Below are 19,691 nucleotides of genomic sequence, written 5' to 3'. Positions count from 1 at the left end.
TAATGTAGCTGACGATGCCATCCTCACTTCTCTCGCAGCAATGGGCATTGGTGGACGAATGTTTCAATGGATAAGAGATTATATAACTGGCAGGGGTTTCTTTGTACAAACATATGAGGGTACAACTGCCCAACATTACACCTACTGCGGAGTACCTCAGGGAGGTGTTTTAAGCCCCACATTGTTCAATGTGGCCCTCATTGGTCTGGTGAAGGTTCTGCCAAAGTCGGTGTGCCTATCCATATACGCCGATGATATTTGCCTCTGGAGTGCTGCAGTTACTCGCCCTCAGGTGCGTGCACGAATACAGCGGGCAGCAACCCTCACAACAGCCTACCTTCAGAAACAAGGCCTAAATATATGAACTGTGAAGTGCGCGTTGATGGCGTTTACACGCAAACCAATGACGCCATACCCTGTTTACATCAATGGGCAGGGTGTCAAATATGCACGGACGCATCGTTTCCTGGGCATAATAATCGACAGAAGTCTTTCGTGGAGCCAACATTGTGCGTACTTGAAGAAGAGACTGCTATCTATTGTGCATATCATGAAATTCTTGTGCGGTAAAGCATGGGGAACTTCTGTGGCCTCCATGCTACAGCTGTACAGGGCCCTATTTCTGGGTCTATTGCGCTACCGCTTGCCGGTACTGACTAACACTTGCAAATCGAATACTCATTCATTGGAGAGTTTGCAGGGTCAGGCACTGCGTATCTGCCTAGGACTGCTCCGGTGCGCTTCTACTTATGCCACAATCATGCTTGCCAAAGACCATCCGGTCAGGACATATATAGTTGTGGACTGCCTCAGAGCGCACATTCGACATGATAGCCGTGTCTCCGACCACCACTTGGCCCTTCTACCTTCTGGAAGACCACGTGCTACGTTTTCAGACGTCATAGCCAAGCACCTAAACAGCATTCCATCAGGATATACGCCAGCTGCGAGAACGGCATGCCCTCTGTGGTGCCTCGACCAGCCGCAAGTACGTCTAGAAATTCCGGGAATCAAAAAGAAAAGCAGTCACTCCAGAGTAGCATTGAAGCAAGCAACACTGCTATTATTACATGAGTTGTACTTAGACCGAACGCGGATATACACTGATGGGTCCGTCTCATCCAGCAGCTCATCAGGTGCCGCTGTAATTCCGGCTGCAGAAATGACAATCAAGTTTAAGTTGTCGCATATGACTACCTCTACGGCATCAGAGCTTGCTGCTATAAGGGCTGCTTTGCAATATCTCGTTCAAGAACGTCCAGGAAAATGGGTCATATTCTGTGATTCGAATGCAGCGCTTCAGAGTTTGCAGTCTGCCATGCGTTGGTGGAGCCATGACCAACTGGTACAAGAAATAAGACATTGCCATCATGAAGCTTTAGCACGAGGGCATGATATTATATATCAATGGCTGCCTGGACATATCGGTATTACCGGAAATCAATTAGCCGATGATGCAGCCCGCTCAGCCCATGAAGAAACCCATGTAGTCCCGATTCCTCTATCAAGGAATGATGCAGCAAGACAACTTTACCTGCTGGCTCGAGATCTCACACGCACGTTCTGGTCGTCTACCAGCTTCCAAAGGTGTCAATTTTATGAACTGGATCCTTCGCTCAAGCTAAAGCTACCATCACAACTTTCCCGTTCCGATGCGACACTGTTATGCCGCCTTTGGTTGGGTGTTGCATTCACAAAGGTGTACTCCTTTCGCATTGGTATGGCAGACACTCCTACATGCGACTACTGCGGAGCTGAAGAGACCATCGAACACGTCCTGTGCAGCTGCGCTTGCTACGACACACAGCGATGCCAGCTACGGATGGTTTTGAATCGACTTGACCCCGGACCATTTTGTGTGCAGAAGATACTAGGACCTTGGGCATCGGCCTCAGTTGCGCGGAAAGCAACTAAAGCACTGCTACTTTACCTTAAGTCAACAAACCTGAGCGACCGCCTGTAGACTGTGTGTGCTCCCCGAGTGTGCTCGTGATTGTGTGTACCTTCTCATCTTTCTGCAACCTCTTTTCTCCCCTTTATCCCTTCCCCAGTGCAGGGTAGCAAACCGGACGTGCGCCTGGTTAACCTCCCTGCCTTTCCTTGCATCTTTATCTCTCTCTCTCTCTCTCTTTATCTCTCTCTTTCTCTTTTGTAGTCTAACGCACTGGAGGTGTTCTGCCATGGGCCTAAAATATTTTTCAACTCTAAGTTTGTGTCCTGTTGTATTTTTAAGGTCATATTCAGCGACTGTCTCTCTGATTCGTATTTCGTACACTCACAGAGTACATGATTGATGTCTTCAACGACGATACATTGGGCGCAAAATGCTGAGTCGGACAGTCCAGTTTTGTTCCTGAAGTAGTTCGTATATGCAAACTACAATAGTCGCGCTGTGCCTGCAGGCAAGAGAGGGTATCCCCGCGACTGCTGGAGGCTTACGTGGCCAGTGTGATTTCCTTTTTGTTCGATTCCTTCGCGGCTTCATCTCTGCCGCAGGCATCCTCGTTGCCTACGATAGGAAAATGCAGCGTTTCTTTCACATCTCGCATCTGAATACTATGTATATGGGAAACGAACAGTGCTTCACGGTTACCCTGGGGATAGTCCTCGCCGCGCCATTGAACTGTGTCCGGGAAGAGCACCCCAGGCGAGCGAGGGGCAACTAATGGCGGTGGTCAAGGGCACACTCGCGGAATTCCCTCCGTTGCCACCCGGACGTCAGGGAAATAGGTATTTTTTTTATTGGTGGCCAGTGAAGTGCCTCAAGCGAGGCGCATCGCTTTAGCACCGTACTTCACTGAAAATGTAATCAAAGTGCAAGTTGGCATTCTCATATATACTAGCTCACACCCTCGATTACAAGCGTTCGAAAAATGTTTACATGTGTTTACATGTATATGCGCTTTGTTTTTTTTAATAAGATAGATGTGCTGCCAAATATACAGACGGTAATTACATCTGAAACATTTCACTCGGGCTTCGTTGTACGTCAGATGTACCTTTTAAAGCGAAACCTATACCGGTGTCTAATCAGTGTTCGAGCGAAAATCGGCGTTGGTACTTCATAATTCGTACTTCATAATTTTCGTACTCATACTTTCGTACTTCATAATTTTCGTACTTTTCGTAATCAGTTTTCGTACTTCATAATTCTTTTGATTAGTTTATTCTTGTCCGTATTACTGTTACTATTCATAAAGACAGGAAATTCTTAAATTTTTGTTTATTTCTGTGGCAATCAGTTTGTTCGGTGAAAAGGTCCTACTCAATTTGTAAAAAATTAGAGTGTAAATTCGTCTGTAACAAAACATATTAATGGGAGTTAAAAACACATAATGCCAAATAAAACTTATGCAAATGTTGCACACTGCAATAAAATGTGCAAATTAAGTCTAAATGTACTCAGGCCAGATCATCCCTTCCAGTTAATCAGTGAGGCATTCTATGTTCAAGCTAAAGCAGTATACTTGTGGGGCCAGTATTAGCAACTTAATTCAGCCTGAAAAATTATAGAACTCATACAGCTGCCTAAAAATTATCTTCCACTTCTGTAACCCATTGTAATGTAATGAATTTCATATCCCGAAAATGAGGCAAAGCATATATGCCAGGTGCTATTCGTTAATAAAATGATAATAATACATAGTGTCTTATAGGTCTGAAAAGCACGATAAGATAATGATGTGCGCCGTTGTGAAGGTGCTCAGGAAAATTTGACCATCTTGTCTCCTTCAACGTGCACTCACATCGCACAGTACACGGGCCTTTGACTATTTGCCTCTACATTTTGCCGGGATCGAACTCAGGACCTTCTAGTCAGCAGCCAAGCACCGTAATCATAATTTCACCGAGGCGGACGTGGTGTTTGTTCGGGCGGTGAACTACGAAACAGCCGCAACATGCATTTAGGATTACACTTATGTTTAGAGTTAAATATAACAACGTGGAAGAGCTTCCGGGAATGTTCTCCGACAGCGTTTTGGCGAAAAGCTCCTCACCCAACACTTGGCTAGTATGTCGTCTTGTCGACAATACGTTGCCAAGCACTGCTTGGTCGACACGTGTACTGTCGCAGCGCCGGTTAACGCAGTAATTCAGGTAAGTTTGTTTCGCAATGGAGTTAGTCTGCTTGTAAATGGATGAAGTATACCTTCCGAAAGACCACCTCCCTGTAAGCGAGAGCTGACTACAGTGGTTCATTGCGTGGAAACACTGGTTAATTTCTGATTATCGCCCAAGCACGCATTCATCATATACTTGGAACTACACTCCGCGTTTTGGTGCGTTGCGCCGATAGTTAGCTTTTTTTTAATTTTTAGGCACACACGTAAGTTAGAGCGCTTCGAAGCACTAGCCTTTCGTCGCTTCTGCAACTACTTGACAAGAAGCCTTGAAGGTCTTGAAAACGTGAAGTCTCGTAAGCTGCATAATTTGAATTTCCGGAGGCAGTGAAAAAAAAAAAGCTTTTAAGAAGGAAGCGCGAAATCATGTTCGCAGCACTTTTCCTTCATGACAAGCTTTACATAGCTAGCGGCCGTAATTGCGAAGTTTTTTACAAATTGCAAAAGAAACTGATGGCACTAAAAATAGCACGCTGCGAACATAGACAAAATGGAACCAATAATGCAGTCATCTTTTGCGTCCTATCTTGTATTGGCCCCGCCACAGTGGTCTAGTGGCTAAGATTCTCGGCTGCTGACCCGCAGGTCGCGGGATCGAATCCCGGCTGGGGCGGCTGCATTTACGATGTAGGTGGAAATGTTGTAGGCCCGTGTGCTCAGATTTGGGCGCACGTTAAAGAACCCCTGGTGGTCGAAATTTCTGAAGCCCTCCACTACGGCGTCTCTCGTAATCATATGGTGGTTTTGGGACGTTCAACCCCAGATATTAATCAATCTTGTAGTGTATATACAGAGTGTCAACAGGATGCTTCAGTTACCTTCCGCAGAGAAATTTCTATTTTTTTTTCATTCGGAAGAAAACCTGCAAAAAAAACTAAATAAGGCAGCATTCTGATAGCATAGGTAAGATTATGCAACGTTTGTGAACTGGCGTGAGAGTTTTCGTAGTGAATGTTTTTCATTAGATTTATTAATTTAAATGGTAATTGAACAATATCGTTAATTACGGAGCTTCTATAATTAGCCATTATCTTAACGTATATAGAAAATCTTCAAAAGTGTACGAACAAATGCTACAACCCTTCCACTGAAGATTTTTCGGTAAAGATACGGATTATAAGTTCATTAAACAATACTTGTTAATTATCCATCTTGGTGGGCTGTAAGAAGTGTTCTGACGAGCTGCGTGTGGCTTAGAACACTTTACTGGACTAATTTTACTCGAGTATAACATGTGTTTCTTTGTGTAATATTAGGCGCAAGTTATCTTCAACACCCTGAATAGGCCTCGAACGGTGATTTCGCCTTGCCATCATGTGCAGCAACAATGATGTCGTGCGAGGTCGCAATCGAAACTCCGACAATGTATTGACCGTCCTCTATGTCTACCGCAATTAACATGGCTTTTCTCGGATGAGAGATGTCGTAAATTACGTGGAAAAAAATAATGAACTTCGGTCTTCCAGCGCTGTGCTTCAATGGTGTTCCCCGCGTATCAGGCCCGCCATCTGCCTTTTATTTCAGTGCCGCCATTTTCTGCGGTTGGACTAATACTTATTGCGTTGGTGGTACGAAACTCTTTGCGTTGACCGTAGCACTGGTTACGTGAAATCCTGAGGCAAGACTCTCACGTGCACGTAAGTCGTTAGACCGGCGCCGACACAGTCCGCTGCCGACGAGGCACAAAAGACCCTTCCCTGTGCGCTATTTCGTTTCCTTGGTGTAAAGAACAGGTGAAATTATCTTTTTTGTGTCTTCTTATTAACGACTTCGAATTTCTGACGAATGAGTACGTACGAAATAAGCAGCGTCCTTGTGGTGTCGTTATTTTGTTGTGCTTCCGTGGATATTCCACTCTGCATAATGAAGCCTGGAAACCCTCCTAGAGCGTGGTCAGAAAAAGCTGCTGATTGGTAGTGTCGATGCTCTTGAGAATATGTTAGCCAATCACTATATAGCGCGGCCTGGAGTTCACCGTGAATTTTCAAATCCAGCTAGAAATCACTCTGCTTTTAACAAATGATGCATAATCCAAAATGGCCGCGTTATAAAGACAAAGTGACCGGCCATTGGCTTATTTGGGTATTGTAGGCTGCACAGTTGCCGTAGCCGTCGCAGGATGCCTTGGCGTGCCGACGCTGTATTTTCATCATCATCATCATCATCAGCCTGTCTACATCCACTGCAGGACAAAGGCCTCTCCCATGTTCCGCCAGTTAACCCGGTCCTGTGCTTGCTGTTGCCAATTTATACCCGCAAACTTCTTAATCTCACCTGCCCACCTAACCTTCTGTCTCCCCCTACCCCGCTTCCCTTCTCTGGGAATCCAGTTGGTGACCCTTAATGACCAGCGGTTATCCTGTCTACGTGCTACATGCCCGGCCCATGTCCATTTCCTCTTCTTTATTGCAGCTATGATATCCTTAACTCCCGTTTGTCCCCTAATCCACTCTGCTCTCTTCTTGTCTCTTAAGGTTACACCTACCATTTTTCTTTCCATTGCTCGCTGCGTCGTCCTCAATTTAAGTTGAACCCTCTTTGTGAGTCTCCAGGTTTCTGCTCCGTAGCTAAGTACCGGCAAGATACAGCTGTTATATACCTTCCTCTTGAGGGACAGTGGCAATCTACTTGTCATAATTTGAGAGTGCCTGCCGAATGTGCTCCACCCTATTCTTATTCTTCTAGTTACTTCAATCTCGTGGTTAGGCTCTGCGGTTATTACCTGCCCTAAGTAGACATAGTCTTTTACAACTTCAAGTGCACTATTACCTATCGCAAAGCGCTGCTCCTTTCCGAGGTTGTTGTACATTACTTTCGTTTTCTGCAGATTAATTTTAAGACCCACCTTTCTGCTCTCCTTGTCTAACTCCGTAATCATGAGTTGCAATTCGTCCCCTGAGTTACTCAGCAATGCAATGTCATCGGCGAAGCGCAGGTTACTGAGGTACTCTCCATTAACTCTTATCCCTAACTGTTCCCATTCTAGGCTTCTGAAAACGTCCTGTAAGCACGCAGTGAATAGCATTGGGGAGATTGTGTCCCCCTGCCTTACACCCTTCTTTATTGGTATTCTGTTGCTTTTTTTATGAAGCACTATGGTAGCAGTTGATCCCCTGTAGATTTCTTCCAGAATGTTTATATATATTTCATCTACGCCCTGATTCCGCAGTGTCTGCATGACGGCTGATATTTCTACTGAATCAAACGCCTTCTCGTAATCTATGAAGGCTATGTATAGTGGTTGGTTATACTCTGAGCATTTCTCTATTACCTGATTGATAGTATGAATGTGGTCAATTGTTGAGTAGCCTGTTCTAAATCCTGCTTGTTCCTTTGGTTGATTGAATTCTAATGTTTTCTTTACTCTGCTAGCAATTACCTTTGTAAATAGCTTGTATACTACAGAGAGCAAGCTGATCGGCCTGTAATTCTTCAAGTCCTTGTCATCTCCTTTCTTATGTATTAAGATGATTTTAGCGTTCTTCCAAGACTCTGGCACTTTTCCCGTCAGGAGACACCTCGTAAATAGAGTGGCTAGTTTTTCTAACACAATCTGTCCTCCATCTTTCAGCAGATCTGATGTTACTTGATCCTCACCAGCAGCTTTGCCGCTGTGCATGCTCTCCAAAGCTTTTCTGACTTCTTCTATCATTACCGGTGGGGTGTCGTCTGGGTTACTGCTAGTTCTTATAGTATTAAGGTCGTGGTTGTCTCGGCTACTGTACAGATCTCTGTAAAACTCCTCCGCTATTTTAACTATCCTATCCATATTGGTAGTTAATTTGCCTTCTTTGTCCCTTAGTGCATACATCCGCCTTTTGCCTATCCCAAGTTTCCTCTTCACTGCTTTGACGCTTCCTCCGTTTTTCAGAGCGTGCTCAATTCTCTCCATGTTATACCTTCTTACATCGCATACTTTACGTCTATTAATCAGCTTCGAAAGCTCTGCCAGTTCTATTTTGTCTGTTGTACTTGACACTTTCATGATTTGACGCTTCTTAATTAGGTTCTTCGTTTCCTGGGAAAGCTTGCCGGTGTCCTGTCTAGCTACCCTGCCTCCAACTTCCACTGCACACTCCGTGATGATACTCGTCAGATTATCATTCATTGTATCTACGCTAAGGTTGGTTTCCTCGCTAAGAGCAGAGTACCTGTTCTGCAGTGACACTCTGAATTCCTGTACTTTCCCTCTCAGTGCTAGCTCATTGATTTGCTTCTTGCGTATCAGTTTCTGTCGTTCCTTCTTCAAGTCTAGGCGGATTCGAGCCCGTACCATTCTATGGTCACTGCATCTTACCTTGCCAACCACTTCCACATCCTGCACGACTCCTGGGTGTGCAGTCATTATAAAGTCTATTTCGTTCTTATTTACGCCATCAGGGCTCCTCCATGTCCACTTGCGGTTTTCTCGTTTTCGGTAGAAGGTATTCAAAATACGCAGATTATTGCGTTCTGCGAATTCTACTAGTAGCTCTCCTCTGGCGTTTCTAGTGCCGATGCCATAATCTCCTACTGCCTGGTCTCCAGCCTGCTTCTTCCCTACCTTTGCATTAAAGTCGCCCATTACTATAGTATACTGTGTTTTCACCTTACTCATTGCCGATTCCACGTCTTCATAGAAGCTTTCAACTGAAGCGTCATCATGGCTGGATGTAGGCGCGTAAGCCTGTACTACCTTCATTTTGTATCTTTTATTCAGTTTAATTACAATGCCTACCACCCTTTCATTAATGCTATAGTAATCCTCTATGTTGCCAGCTATGTTTCTGTGAATTAGGAACCCTACTCCCAGTTCTCTTCTGTCTGCCAAGCCCCGATAGCAAATGACATGCCCATTCTGTAGCACAGTATAGGCCTCATCTGTCCTCCTAACCTCACTCAGCCCTATTATATCCCATTTAATGCCTTCTAGCTCCTCGAATAATACAGCTAGACTTCCCTCACTAGATAACGTTCTAACGTTAAAAGTTGCTAAGTTCAAGTTCCAATGGTGGCCTGTCCGTATCCAGAGATTCCTAGCACCCTCTGCTGCTTTGCAGATCTGACCGCCGCCGTGGTCAGTTGCTCCGCAGCTGGTGGGGACTGAGGGCCGTGAGTTAATTGACGAATGCCTACGGGAGGGGGTGGCCAGATACTGCACCAGGGTGGCCAATCCTTCTCTGGTGAGATCATCGGTGCGTACCGGCTTTAAGCCGGTACGTTATAGAGCTAGATTTACGCTTTGTATAGGATTGCAACAGTGTGCTCGCGAACACACTCAAAGTATGCCGTACGTTCGAAGAAGAAGAAAAAGACAGAGAAAAAAAGTCACAGTTTCGGCCCAAGACTGAAGCAATGAATGCGATAGCAACACATTGGGCTGTACGCGAAGTAAGGGTAGAAGATTAAAGAACCATACGAAATGTAGTTACCATGCATGGTCGATTGTGCTTGAATTCACAGTAATATATCTACCACAGTATCTCAACTGGTGTTGTTGCGAATAGTTGACTGCATGACGTCTGACAGGAGGCGAAGTCCATGTTCGGCATTGAGAAACGCGACAAGCCACTGGTTTTCACGTCGAAGTACATTAACGTTGAAGTTTTTACTATCACCGGCAGATCCTGGAGGCAATCCACAAGGAAGGTGTGCAGCAAGAAGTTTATGACGTCAGTCCGCAAGGTTCCTGGTGAGATGTACAGTTGCGATGACGAAGCCGTGCGATGTTTTATTGGCGCAAGCGTCACCACAACTCATCTGGTGCAGCGAGTTGAGTTTATACGTCTAAAGTGATAATGGTGGTGGTGCGCATTTCGATGGGAACCGAGTGCACAGGCACGACAGGACCAGCAACTTCATGAACTTGGTCCTAGCCTTGATGCGAGCATCAAGTCCATGACGGCGTTGGTGCCGGCGACGGCAACAGCAGGAATCAGCCGAGAGTGGTGTCCATATAATTGCTATGGCAATAAAGGTGCTTGATACCATGACGCCCGCTGACGAATAGACGTAGATTCTGGCCAACCCTAGCCAGCCTTCCATCGATCAAGCGAGTGTGGAGTGTGGCTGTTCACCAATAGCCAGATCATGATTGACAGGCCACGCAGGGCGGCAACTGCCTGTGGAGCCCTGAGCTGAGGGCAGCCATGCAGCACTGCTGGATAAGACTTGCGAAACAAGCTGGCTCCGCACCGCAAACCTCTTTTCGTACAATAAATGTTTTGTAGCGTGAGCTACACTGCTCAGAATTCAGCAGTTTCGTGTGGCTTTTCGAGAGCCGTGCTGCGCATGCCCGAGGAGTAGTGACGTCACAGGGCGCACAGCTGGAGCGCCGCAGGAGGCCCAGAAGCTCCTGGAGTGACGTGTCTCCACTGGGCTGGCCGGCGCTTGGCTCGTGTCAGCTCGCTCGATAGTCCGTCCATCTGTCCGTCTGTCCATCCATAGCTCACGCTACGTATATCCTATAGCATAGCCGAGCTAAGCCACTGATGAGTTTCTTTTCCTTCCTTCCCTCTTCGTCCACTTGTCATCTCTTAAGATAGCCTTCGGCGTGCTCGCTGGCATCAAGAGAAAGAGAAAGCGTAAAGCGTGCGACAGATTCCTTAACTCCCCTCGTGCTAAACGTTTTCCAAAAAATGTTCGTAGCAGTCGACTTATGAAGCAATAAACTCCTTTAAGGAAGTCCTTAGTTGATCACTTGAAAAAGTGCTGCGGGGTGCTTCGAGCATTAGGCTACGTATCTACAGGTGGCATCTAGATGTAAACAAATTGTTCGCTGTTTCGTTCAGACCATAAGTGCTGAAATTTTATTTACATACACTATTTACAGCTTAAAGAATCTTTTCTGGCGAGCATCTTTATGGTGTAGCAAATGAGCATGCGCGCTTTATATGAAGCGTGAACATAACTAAGAGGCACCCAAATATTCCGAAGTTTCTAATACCTATAGGCACACATGCACTGTTCGATAAAAAGAACGATTGCAATTCACAGGTGCTACTTGAAAATTAAAATATTCTTTTAGTATTTTGAGATGTCAACTTCATCAGCCAAAATATACAGAAAAGCTAATACAAATATGCTGTAAATACTACAGGCGTACAACGTGATAGGTTCACTAGCACCGCAACTATCGCCACTCAGAGAGCAGCGCGTTGCCAATTACATGGCGATCATTCAGATTCACTGACAAGTTCTGTTCATGTGAAGAATTTTCTCGTTTGTTCCTGGTTCTTCATTGTGGTTTCAATATTAAAGTTAAGAGTTCTAAGACGTGACTCTTGTTTCTTATCACATCCTAAAAAGTTCATTGAGTATTAGAAAAATATTCGCTTCGATTCGTTTCTGGCGTCATTCCTTTCGTATTTAACTCGCTCTCAACAATCTTACTTCGTGCACCCCTGAACACAAATAAGCATATATATAATTATAAGCGACACGAAATACTCGTGACACATCTGGATAATTGTTCGAACACTTCATGCTTGCATCTTCGCGCAAAAGTGTTGCCACCAAACCGTGGTCTCGACTTGGAGGCTGCAGCCCCCAGTGATTATTCGTATGGTCTCTCTCTTCTTCAGTCCGAACTCGATAACAGCGTCTGTATTGTCACAGCTTCAGAAAACACGGAGGCCGAGAACACGTTCATACATCTTTGTGTACGCATGCTCACCTTAGCACTGCGACATCGCTGGTTTCTTTGTTCTAAAATGCAACAGGAAGTCCCAGCGGACAGAGAGGCTGTTCCATGCGACCTCTGATTGTCTGGTAAGTAACATTAAGTAGAACAATAACCGCGAGAAGCACGAAGGTGTGCTTCCAGGCGCGGTTGCGTCGTTTCGTGCGAGCTCTCTTTAAGCGCGAACATTTCCCACACTACATTTGGGAATCACAGTAGCCGGCTATTCGCGGCCATAGCAACCCATGGGCACGGTCTTTACGTCATCCTCTGTGCGTATAGCCTCCCAGAGAGACGGGCGAGTAGGCTCGCGTATTCAGCTTTGGGATACGCAAGGGGCCTTTGTTAAGGTCGAGAAGGCGTGACGCAACGGTCTTCTTGAGCTGCAAGCCGTTTTGCAAACGTAATTTCAGTTTTTACGCCCACTGAACACTTCTTACACCTGTAGCTGGCCCTTTTGACGTTGACATGCCGGACTGAAAGAGTTCGAGCAGGCTGGGCGCAACTGAATACCGTGACGTTTGGGGTGTTTAGCGCATGACAGAACAAAAGTAAACCAAGCTAGAAGCAGAAGAGAGGACACTATAGGATAGCGTGAGCTATGTTGTCTTGTCCTGTCGTACGCTTTTTTATGTTTGTGTGTGTCCCTCTGTTGGTCGTTGCAGTTGCGCGTTACACGTAAAAGTGCGCTAACTTCGACAGATTTTAGTATTCCGTGACTACGAATTTCATGACAGATTTTAGTATTCTGTGACACGACTAACATACCAGGAAAACAAACACGTTAACAGGTTTTGTTAATCGACAGGCGCTTAGAGTACGAGAGAGCCATTGGTTGACCTATATATGAACCTATATGAACCTATACACGTGCGTCACCAAGAATTTAATAGGTCTCGCCTCGAAAATTTTCCCGTGTGAGCTGATTTTAGCTGCGACCCAAAATAAAACATTGTTGGACACAAGGTGCGCAACCTGAGCATGCGGAGAAGCAGCCACATCATCTATCTTCACTATTCAAGGTATAGAGTGGCGTATATCAAGTGCGCCATCGTGCGTTGCTATACAAGATCATTTTTCTCGTTCCTTCTGACAGCACACGCTCACGCAAAGTTTTGAAGGCTCGTAAAAGAAAGTACTCATCATGGTAGGTCTGCGTGACTCTTGAAACGAAATTGCTGCGCCGCGACCTTGCGTGGTCCTTTCGGAAGGTCGTCAGACTCAAATTTAGTACGTAATAACCCGTCCTCCCGCACCTGCGGCACTTACGGTGCACGATTCGAATAGTCCTCACGACGTTCATTGTGTCATTTCCTCGTGCGGCTGTCTATTTCTACCGTATTTAAGGCCTTGTTATCTCACCTGCATTTTCCTGTCATTGTGCTGGGTTTTGCTACGGCTATTTGTGTAGTTCATCGTTGCTATGGTGTACTCTCTCTCTCTCTCTCTCTCTCTCTCTTATGCATTTACTTGAGAACAAGAAATATCGAGCCCAAAAGCACCCAACCGCAGGTTATCCAGACGTGAGCTGTCTTATTATTTTCTGTTTCATTGTTAATTTTCTATCTAGTAACATATACTACCTTCCTATTACCACTTTGTGTATTCCGTTTCATCTCGCATGAGTGGTTCTGGATGCAATCAATTTGGGAATTTGGCGACTGAAAACGAGCGTTGCCAACCAAGAACAGAGGCCAAGGCGAAAGGAAAAGAAATATCTCTGCGGACATAACTATGTGTGGCGTCACACTTCACTATCCGCGAGAATCACGCCAAAGAGTCTACCGCGTCGCAAGTATAGTGTGTGGTTTAATGCTTCCCATCCACTGCAGTGCTCAGAAAAGATTAATTATTCATTCTCATCAGCCACATGCAGCATCAACCAAGCTACAGACGTGTAGCGGTATAGCTCACTTATCAGCGTAAAGACGAATAATGGCGTAGTGGATGCTGTCCGGCTTCACAAAAGTTATGATAAATGGACGAACTTTACCGTGTTTTCCACCATCCGCTTATCTACCAGCCGCTGTGGGTGCACGACTTCACAGGCGTAACATGGTGGAAGGCTTTGCGATCACAGCAGTGACAAATTCTACTGAATATCAGCATTTATTATGTCCCTGGCGGATATCATCTTGTGAACACGTAAACTAGAACTGTCAATTACGAGGCTGTGCTGTCGGGTTTCGAAACTGAATTTCTACAGGTGTGATCAGGCGCCTTCTTCATTGTGTGCATTCTGTGGCGAGCTGGAACCTATCCATAATTCCTTTTTTACCTGTAGATGATTTACTATAGGTCTGAGAACCCAGTTAGAATGACTTTTACGTACAATTTAAATGAGTTGGAATTGGACCTCTCAATTTATGGCCAATCTTCTACAGTGTGTGTGCACCACAGTAGAAGACGAACGAAAACTATTTATGGCGTAGCCAATACTTTGCGAAAAGCGAAAGCTTCAGACGCTGTAGACCTTACCCTAACATGACGCAGCGCTCTGAATTTTCATTAGGCATTATCCTAATCGTTGGTGATATTTTCTTTTTTTTCTTTAAACATTTTCGGCAGGACTAAAATAAAGTTCATTGTCTGTCTGTCGTACAATCTCACATATGAGGTGCCGTACTATAGCGCAAGATAGACACAGGAGTATCAGGTGCCAGAATATATGTGATGTCGGCCTCCGAACAACAGACATTTCACGCCCTTGGTTTACGCATATAACTTCCACGACCCGCGGATGGTTTTCACGGCCGCGCGATACGGTCATCTGAGAACGTCCAGTGCTTCGGCCTTTCGTTACCTGCGTTCCACGGAGACGTCGTGCAGCCCAGGCAGGGAACCGTGACACAACCCAGAAGGAAGCCTCCGCAGCAGCCAGGCGGTGGCTCACTCTGCGGCTCAGCAGGTCCGGCGGCCGGCGTCCAGCTAGGTCCAGCTGCTGCGCCGCGCAGAGCCACCAAAGCCGCGATTCCCGCGGCTGTGGCTGCCGCGTCCGTGCTACCCGCTGTCGTAGACGTCGTGCCGTCGAAAAACGAACTGTGGTCCATCGTTGTCGGCGCGGTGGAATTCGAGCCCAGTATGTCGCGGATGAGGAAGGGCGTCTTGCTGGGCGTCATCAGGTTCATCCGCGGAGAGGCGTACATCCGGTCTTCCTTTGAGAACATGATCGCGTCACTCAAGACTCTCCGGAGCACATCGGACGTGGATATTTGAGTCCTCCGCAAGAGAGCTGGCTACGAATGTCCAACCAGTCGAGTTCGACCGAGTGTAGCAACGGCCGCGAGCCATGCTTGGTCAGCATGTGTCTACTTAGTGCACCCGCCAGTTTTCTAGCCTCGCGAACTTTTTGGTTAAATTTTAGGATCAGACAAGCCCTAAGAAGACTGACAAGTGCTGAAGTGTATTTGTCCCCATTCGTCACCAGTCCTTAGATGGCATGGTATTCAAGCACTCTTCAGACTTCGTTACTCAATACGTTGTCCGACGTGGCAAGTTACACAGTCCTCGACTGATGTGTACTCAAGCCAACACGCCACTCGAGAGCATATATTTAAGGACTTCGAGGAAAGTGTACTTTTCCCGATTCTATTCGTTCTGTAGCTTTTAGAATGACAACTACTGAATGCTTTACTAATATTTTTTTTTAACTGGAACTTTCTAGGAGGAAGCCTCTCATGGCACGCAAACTGGCTACGAGTCGAAAACCCGGAGAACCAGCCAATCCCGTTCGCGGACAGCATCCGTCACTCCCTCCTCTGAAGGGGGCGTTGACTAGGGAGTCATTTTGCCATTCAGAAAGGCGAAATGAGTACCGGTGCTCCATATCTCCCGTTCGGGAGAACGTTTTATTCAATAGTCCATGCCGCTGCACCGGAGAAATCGGTTCCTTTATGTTTTCACTTGATTCGGCTTCGAAAGCATGGCGTAAAGGAGGGCCTTCGAAGTCGTCAAAGGCGGCGCCCAGCGCCAGTTTATTCTCCTAGAGTCGAAGCCTTCATTTCAAGGACGCAAGTAGAAAACGCAGATTTCTTTTTTCACTTTAAAAATAAAATGGTAAGAAAGACTACCGCGATAAATGTATGCGGTCTATAGACAGCTCTCCGCCCACATTTATCGCGTTTTGGAAGAGCCTTTCATCGTTCCAAATGCGCGCGAAATCTGAAAAGAGGCAGAGCATATATATTTTTTTAAGCAACCAAAATGCCTATAGATTCCGCGGAAGCGTACAGATCAATAGTCGTAAGTGTCACAAGATGATGACATTGGCATGCCTGGATGTACTCGTGTGTGTGTGCGTGTTTGGGGGGTGGGGGGCTTTCGAAGTTTTCAAGATAGCGATATATATACTCCGGGCGCATCAAGCGCGTGTTATTCGATCTAAACGATGACATTAGTGAACCTGTTATACCAAACCTTTAGACCAGAAAAGAGGCAGCCAGAACGTGTGATAGGACTCTGGGTGCCTTGAATGTCCCATTCTTTTTCTCACACAACAAACACTGCGGCCCCCTTACTATTCTCGCAAGTGTAGGCGAAGGCACTGCAGGATAGTTCTGGAATTCCTCTTCACGACTTGGGTGTGCACGGATTGTGTGCATACTAAGGTCCCCGCATTAACACCCCAACAAACAACAAGCCCTCACACAATGTGCTCGACCATTTCATTTTGGTTATAACATTTTCTACCCCGTGTTTTAGGACGAGCAAAAAAAAGGAACGAAAATCGAGGTCTCACGGTGCGCCTTGGGGGAAAGCGCGACATAAAGATGAGACGGGGCAGAGGGGAGAGGGGGGGGGGGGCAGTTTTATCAACAAAGTCCACCGAGCACGTCGCGCCTGAACAGCACACGCGCTTTGAATGCATTATTGATTAAGTATCAATTCGTCATCAATGAGCAGCGGCTGAAAGGAGGCGGTGCCCTGTCCACGCCACGTAGTCCCGATAGTATTCGAACCCGACACAAAGAGGGGAAGCTCATTTACCACCGTCTCGGGCCAGTTTTCATCGCGCGGCGCGAGCCGTTCTGGTTGGATGCTCCGATTCCCGCCTAAATGCCGCCTCCAAACGACGCACTCTTGTTGTGAGCGCGTTCTGTAATTCATATTTGCCACGGCTATTTTTAAACATTTTTTTTTAAAGGGGAGAAAGAAAAAGTGTGACGGAGTAGATGGTGCGCAAAGCCACAAACGCTTTAAAAAGCACGCTATCGCACTCCTCGCGAAAATTGTGTGTGCCTTAAATTCTTGTTTGTTTGTTTTGTTTAGCTTACATGACTGATCCACTTCCCCCACCCGCTTGACAAAAAAAAAGGTGCTTTCGGGTATAGCAGTTACATTTCACGTGCTATTTGTTTGTTTGCCGTTAGCTGGGGCCCGACAACCACGTTTTTAAAATGCTCGCGTGACCGATGTGCCTCGACTCTGAGCCCCCCCCCCCCCCCCTCCCGCCGCTGTGATAGCAGGATGCGATGAAAAAAGCCTACATGGAGAACTCACAATAGGATAACCGTCTAAACTGAGCAATAATACTATACTGCATGTTTTCGGTTTTGTTTACCGGGGTACCCTCATGTATGGGCTCGTTATCAAGAAAACAAACGGGTATCATATAACACGAATAAAATAGCACCGTGCTGCTGTCCAGTGTTTAGGAGCAGGAAGCACCCCGAGCGAAGAAAAGAATGCGCAGGGCATGCAAATGAAGCGTGCGTGTATTCGTATCTACGCGAGAAGCAGCGCACATTTTGAGGTCGTTCGGATGATTCCACACCGTTCTTAGCTCATCTCGTGGCACCGTTAAACACGGTGTATTTTTTATTTGCTATTCTCTTGTTTCGTTTGACAATGGTGAATCGCCGTTCAGTCTCTCACTCGATCAACTCGGAAAATTCTTTCCCCACCAATGCCATGCACTGTCACATCTGATAAACTCGCCCTCACGTGAACGTCGCGCTAAGTGTGCTCCGCATCTAAATATTGGCGTCGTCCCACGTCGGTAACACTACTAAATATCGCTGATATACGAGTGCAAAGCACTGTAAGAAAAGCTTAATGTTGCGTCCCACCGCGCGTTCTATTTGCGTTTGCAAAACTGGTTCGTTTTTCCCGTTTGTGTATAACGACTGGCATTTAGTTGAGCTGATTACGTGCTCTCTCTCGTTCTTTCATTTCCTTGCTAGTTAATTATTTTGTTACCGGAGACAACTGACTTATGAGGCAATGATCTGGAAAATGATGTTTTCGACGACACACATTCAGGATGACGTCATGTCCTTGAAAAGGAGCCAGAATACAACAATGACGCCTTGCCCACGAACGACATATAGCGTTTTCTATAAGTACGCAAGAGGGAACTCTGGCGCTATTAGGGAGTTTTAGAATAGCGCACCGCGGGCCCTTGCGGTGCGGTCGCCGCCACTGCGCATGCGTCGTACCGCGAGTCGCGTTCGCGGACCGCACGCAGAAAATCCGAAACTACGTGCGGTGATCGCGGCCCGCACGTGACGCGCAAGTGCTGGTTTCGAAGCTACTATGTCTCTGCGATCGTGCGTTGCGGTTTGCCGCAGGGCAAACGCTATTCTAAATCTAATATGGCGCCCGCTACGCCCACAACGCCCGCAGCGCTTGCAAATGGTATTCTAAAACTCCCTTTATCTTTAGTATTCATACTTACTCCAATAGAGCTTCTTTAGCATTCATACTTACCAATAGTAAAGAATCCTAAAGAATCTTTAGTATTCTACTAAATTTATCTTTAGTATTCGCTCTTTCGGCCCCGTTTGGCTATACGCTGGGCCTGCATCCGCTTCGTCGCATGATGGGAGAAAGTTCAGCTGTTTCAATTCATTATAGACCCACGAATTCAAATCGGCTCATGAAATTCAAACTATCCATTCTTTCATGCGAAAAAAAAACGGCCAAAAGATACCAATAAATAAAGCCGGAGGTGTGTTCAGAAGCGGCAAGCACGAAAATTGGGCAAATCCTACCCATCATCACTGCCATGGTGGCTGAGCAATCGTAGCGCCAGAGTCGCCACTATAGTTATTATTGGGTAACTCTATGGTGAAGGAGGCCGTTTTCAGCCAGCAAACATATAAGACGGAGTAACTGAACTAACGACACTGGTGCCTATTCACATAACTGGTAATCGAGAAATATTTCTTTTGAAGAGCAAGAAAGTACCTTGCTCTTCAGATATGGGAAAAGCAAATTTATTTTTTGTGCCGAAATCGTTTTCTAAAAGCTGTGGCGAGGAGCAACAGCAACTGCGTCCCAATTAGGCGTCGCATCTTGGTAATCAATTATGTGATATACTGCTTAGCTTTCAAACTCATATTTTCAGTCTCGTAGCAAACAAAGCCTCGTCTTGTATACATTTGCACGTCTACAAAGAGTTGGGCTCATTTAGCCTTATTTAGTTCGTAATGTAACGCGAAACTTTGTTATCTGGCAAATATTGCGACTCTAAGCGTATCTCATTCAGCAATACGCTTCGATTGCCTTCGCAACAATCTGGACAGCTTTGAAACAGAAAGAGTTACCAAAAACCACATGTCTCCGTGGCGCAGTGTACTCCTTTTTTTACACTTGTTCCAACAGTGTTTCGTTCACACAACAGCAAAGAAAGAAGCAAACGTGGGCTTATCCCCACTCATACACATTACACGCGATGTCCTCAACGTGCTATCAAGGTTCCTGCCCATGAAGCGCTGGAAGTCATAAACGCACGCCAGATCAGTGGGACGCGTCTGCGTTGGTCTGGCTCTGACCTGCAATAATAGCGAAAGTTGGGCTAGTTGGTGGTTCATGCTTGCGAAGTAACAACAGCGCACAAATATAGACCATGACAGAGGAACAGATGACACCGCGCTGAACTCTCAACTTAACTTCATTGGAAGATACAC

The 19,691-nt window shown here is 46.1% G+C and overlaps 1 protein-coding gene across 1 annotated transcript in view; it reads right to left on the bottom strand.

Annotated features, from left to right (window-relative positions):
- The window catches only part of LOC119171585 (uncharacterized), a 48,295-nt gene extending 33,347 nt beyond the window's left edge, over window positions 1-14,948 (bottom strand). The window contains exon 1 of the mRNA XM_037422362.2: window positions 14,585-14,948. Coding sequence (XP_037278259.2) covers window positions 14,585-14,948 — 364 coding nt within the window. The remainder of the gene's footprint in view (window positions 1-14,584) is intronic.
- Window positions 14,949-19,691: the final 4,743 nt, after the last annotated feature.

This window comes from Rhipicephalus microplus, chromosome 4 (assembly GCF_043290135.1).
Source record: "Rhipicephalus microplus isolate Deutch F79 chromosome 4, USDA_Rmic, whole genome shotgun sequence".
Classification (NCBI taxonomy): Eukaryota; Metazoa; Arthropoda; class Arachnida; order Ixodida; family Ixodidae; genus Rhipicephalus; species Rhipicephalus microplus.
Note: the sequence above shows the minus strand (reverse complement) of the source record. Positions and strands in the feature narration are given on the sequence as shown.